This window comes from Montipora capricornis, chromosome 14 (assembly GCF_036669925.1).
Source record: "Montipora capricornis isolate CH-2021 chromosome 14, ASM3666992v2, whole genome shotgun sequence".
NCBI lineage: Eukaryota > Metazoa > Cnidaria > Anthozoa > Scleractinia > Acroporidae > Montipora > Montipora capricornis.
The window spans coordinates 35,305,786-35,310,785 of NC_090896.1; the positions used below are offsets into that span (position 1 = coordinate 35,305,786).

At 36.7% G+C, this 5,000-nt stretch overlaps 1 protein-coding gene across 1 annotated transcript in view; it reads right to left on the bottom strand.

Annotated features, from left to right (window-relative positions):
* LOC138033636 (2-oxoglutarate dehydrogenase complex component E1-like) overlaps positions 1-5,000 on the bottom strand; it is a 35,756-nt gene that overhangs the window by 19,021 nt on the left and 11,735 nt on the right. The window contains exons 5-6 of the mRNA XM_068881426.1: positions 3,836-3,893; positions 1,789-1,885 (exon numbers count right to left, since the gene is read on the bottom strand). Of these exons, the coding sequence (XP_068737527.1) occupies positions 1,789-1,885; positions 3,836-3,893 (155 nt within the window). The remainder of the gene's footprint in view (positions 1-1,788; positions 1,886-3,835; positions 3,894-5,000) is intronic.

Here is a 5,000-nt window from a genome sequence, read left to right on the forward strand (position 1 = left end):
CGTCTTGGGTTCATATATTTAGCGGCTCATTTCGCTCAGCAGTTGATGAAAGAACAAGGAATGATTTGCATGTACGTAAAGTCTTGGGTTCATTTATTTAGCCGTACTTCGACAAAAATTAATGCAAATTTAGCTTTTTTTGACTCTACTAAACACAAAATAAAATTTTGCAACTACAAAAATCGTAATATTAGTCTAATTGAACTATTTCACCGTTTATGAAGTTTCACTACACATGTATTAAATGGCAAAGTCGTCCCTCAGTTGATGACAATTATAAGGAAGGGTATTTCGCCATTAGTAAAGTTTATTGATGGTGAAGTCGTCATTAAAATTTAAATACTTCTCCGTCAGTAAAGTTCCGTTAACCGCTATTTTATCCCTCAGTTTAAAGCTTCTGTTTTTCTGGTTATCGCTGTCGAAATGAACGATGGTTAGACCACTTGAAGCTCGTGGACACATTCTGTTGATGCTATTGCAATTCTACCGACAGTCTATTAAAGTGGTCAAAATATTATAAAGCAAATGTAAAAGAGTTCAGTTAAAAAATGACAAATTTTCAAGCCTAATTCGTCTATCCTCCATGCGGTGTGTTATATTGTTTTGATGCATAAATACAAAGGACGGAAACAAGCACAAGAGGCAAGGCCACTGTATTGAATTGAAGTCAGGGTGTTTTGTGATGCGCCGTGTCACATACATTGTACTGTGGAGGCTATGTATTAAAACTACCCAAACTGAGGTTGTTGTTATCGCTTGTGTTTGTTTTTTCACGACATAATTTAAAAGAGCATTTAATCAAAGCTCGAGGGAAGTTTTGTACTACCTGTGGACCTTGCTTATTTGCACAAGCATGGCTTTTTTCTGGGAAGAGCAATGGAAGCGCTAAATGTGAGCAAAAGGACCCACAGCTGTTTCACCACAATTCTGTAGTTTAGCTTTCTGTAAATTGGGCATGCAAGTAAGCTCAGTAGGCCGACCGACCATCCTTGGTTTATCATTGGCAAATCAGTGACAAACAGCGAACAGAAGATGCTGCTGACGTTGGAAATGAACATCAGTATTCTGTTACACACAAGTTGACTGCGTAAATTTCACATCCATTTGTAGACAAATCAAGTAAGCATGCAGAATGAATTTCATGATCTTTGATTAAACTTACATCTTGTTTATAATAAATAGCAGTAAACTACTCTATTTTGGGTTATGACCAAACTGTATTTCAAGAAAAAGCACAGAGCTACCATGTCAAAGGAATTTACTGTGTTAAACTTGCGAGTTAAAACACAACGGTCTACCTGTTAACAGACCATTCTTGCACACGCACACGCTAAGCGTGTTAGACAAGTACTGTGCGAACGTGTTAGGAACGTGCCATTCGCGTGCGATCACCTGATATTCACTGTTTCCCCAAGGAGGGTCACATATTTACATGCAATAAGGTCAACTCCAGCCTTGCCTGGCCCCACTTTGTTTCATCAAAATAGTAAGTGGAATTGGTGTATTACTGTTGTATGAACTAAGAGAAGTCAAATTTGTCAATTAAATCAAAACTTAAAGTACTTTGTTAAAATCCTTACTGTTTCTACATCAGCAACTATAACCCCAAGGATAGAGTGAATTTCAGACAAATTGCCTCCTATGAATTTATTGATCTGTCACCAAAAACAACAAAAAAATGGTCATATAGGTCTTGTGTGATGCCATGCCATAGATCAAGTTAATAAAATTACCAAGTTTTAAAGAAAACGTTTAGGTGGATTTTGTCTTTACAATCAAATTTCTTACCCTGTGGATCGTATAAGTCTCTTCAGCAATGTTCTCTTTTCCTCTGGGTCCAATGAAATAATTCCTGGAATTTCAAACCTCTTCCTTATCCAATCACCTTTTGAAATAACAGTGAAAACAAATTTTCCTCTCATTCTGGAAACATCTTATCAGTACACATCACAATAAACTAAGGTGACATGAAGGAAAAGAAATTAAATCAACTGATGAAACATTAAACTTCCGGGCTCAAACCAAGCGATATTAATACGATTTTTTTAACTTAAAAAAAATTAAAATTTATTAATTTTTTCCCGAAGATCTGAAAAATAATAAGTATTGGTTGAAACTTAAAAAAAGAGCCTTCTCTGAATAAAAAAGGATTTTCACTTTCACCCTATGAGGACTGTAGGTCAAGCAGTCAAAAGCTCGTTGTTTCTTTCTTAACTGGAGAAGGCACTTTTTTTTAAAAATTTAACTATAAACTATCCTGGTTGCAGCTTCTCTAACATAATAAGTATTGATCTTTAGTCAACATCTTTACTCAGGGACAGGGTTCGTACACTTTTTCAGACCAAAAATTCAATGACTTTTCAAGGGTCAAATTTTGAAATTTCAAGGACCTCTTTTTTATCTACGTCGATGAATTTACCCATAGAAATGGTCTGACAGTACAATTCTTCCTCATTTTCCATAACGTACATGCATGAAAATAATGCTCGTTGCGTTTGTATGACATGACTTGAATCGCTGACTATTTTCACAGAAGTTTTCAAAGATTAAAAATGCGGGTCAGAAAAAAATCCAAGGACTTTCAAGGACCAGGAATGAAAAGCAGATATTTTCAAGGATTTTCAAGGCCTTGAAAATGCACTCTCAAAATTCAAGGGTTGTCAAGGGGTTTCAAGACGCGTACGAACCCTGCAGGGATGTAGCTAAGAATAAACTAGGCAGGCTCATCAATAAGCCTAGTTAGCTCTTTTGAACTTTTTGGACCAGGCATGTATGTTCTGTTGAAATTTCAGCTGGCGATAAGGTCTCCATGAGCCAGTGATTTTCACCAGCAGCTGGCTGCTAGCAACGTCCCTGTTTACTTCGCCTCCTTAGAGTGACAATAATTTATCATACATGTAGTTTCTTCTCTGTCTAATGCCAGAAATTATTTAACTTCTCAATGGGGAAACCTTTGAGGCCTTACCAATGTCTACATCTCCTCAAAAACTAATTTTTATTCTCTTTAAACCTTTTCCTTGGGACTAATACAACTGTAGCCTGGACACTTGTAGATTTTCCAGTCTCGCAGTTCATTTTGAGTCATTTTACCATTACATTTTACTTGTGCCTTCTCACTATACAAGTTAATGTTAACTCAGAAATTACTTTTGAACAAATTATACAAGCCAAAGCCTTGTAACAAAAAATGTATGTCAATTATACATAATTAAAGTTACAAACAAACAGAGATCAACTTTGGCTGAACAGTTTTCAAAACCCCCTATCAAAGTCCATTTCAATCTTCTTCAATAGGTCATTATTGAGTTCATGTCTGCCTCCTCTTCAAAGTGAGCCCAAGTGCAAAGTTTTTGTGATGGTACTTAATTCTACTTTACATATGAATGACAAGTAATTTCCATAAGAAAAACTTCGCAGTTAGACTCGCTTTGAAGAGGAGGCAGGCATGAACTAGGAGATGGCCTATTCTGCCCATCTCTGCCTCCTTTTGCATTTGCTGATTTGTAAAAACCTTCCATCACTGTTTTTAATTAACAGGTTTTTTTTGTTTTGCTTGATTTGGTTGCCAGTTTCCAGTCACTGAATTTGGCTTAACTTTGTGACAAGGCCCCTTAAAAGTTTCGAAGATTTTTGAGCAATGCCACAATCATTTTTATGCCATTTTTTTTTTTATTTTCGTCACTCCTTTGTACATCTCCTCACACCTAAGGCATGCCTTTGAAGCTTGCAAACCTCCTCACTGGGCAAATAGTGGCCATTAACACTAATTTTACAAACAAATCCAGTACAGCATGTGGAAAAAAACACCTCTCAAAAATCTCGCCTCAACACTTACATTTTGATTTTTCAGGAATAAACATGTAGTCTAGTCCAATGTGTCCACAGTAAGCAGCCTATCACAGAACAAGTAAAAATGAGTAGCTGTAGGTAATTCATTAATGTTTCAGACGAGAGACGCAAAAGAGGCACCATAGTTTTTCGGATACAAGGCACACTTGGTTATAAGACGCAACTTTAGCTTTCAAACTTGATGGCATTTATGTCATCATCAAAATACTCAGTTATAAGATGCATCTACATGTGTAGCATAGATGAATTAATTTTCGTTTAACTCATCGCTAGTTATGCTGTCTCAACTGAAGATTGCAGTGTAAGTCAAGAAAAGTGGCAGAAGGAAATTCAACTAGAATTTAGAGAGAAACCTTTAACTCCTACAGTTTTTAGTACTTTCTTGCAGGTGCCTTTGTTGTACAATTCTAAGAATTGAAGGCCATCATCATGAATGTTGGCGTGAGGCCACCACTTTGGAATCGCAGTAAGGAGAAGACTGGGACGAGTTTAAAATACAAGATGGTGGCAAAGGATTGAAGAATCATCCATGCACAAGTTTGGGCCACATTTGGGGCCAACAAGCAATTTCCTTGAGAAAAATGAAGTGCCTTATAATTGAAAACCTACAGTAATTCTTGAGATTAAAAAGAAATTTCCTTATGAAAATCACTATCAGCAGATGAGATTGGTGTGCGAGAAGTCACCCGCCTCTAAATCATGAAGCTTGTTTACGAGAAACAGGTTATGTAACCAACCAAGTTACTGGGAATGCTTCACAAGGAGGCAACATGTGATCTGTCTCACTACATCACCTGAATTGCATTAAGTCTCGTTTAACCTAAAAAAAGGAGGGTGGGGAGGGTACATTAGAACAAGGATACTACAACAGGAACAAACATTCCGTGAAAATGGATATTGTTCAAAGCATTTCTTCCAAGTAACAGAGGTCACAAGCATTGGATGGGACTTACCGTAGTTATTCGGTTATAAGGCGCAAGGTTTTTTCAAGAAAAATCTGTCTTTGGGTGGCAAGTTAGTGCTAAAATTGGGGTGCGTCTTATACCCAAGTATTTTCGTGCAACAAAATCTTAAGATCACAATTTGAGAAGAACTTGCAGTTTAAACAACACAAGAAAAGGACACTAGTTGTCAATTAAAAAAAAGAATAG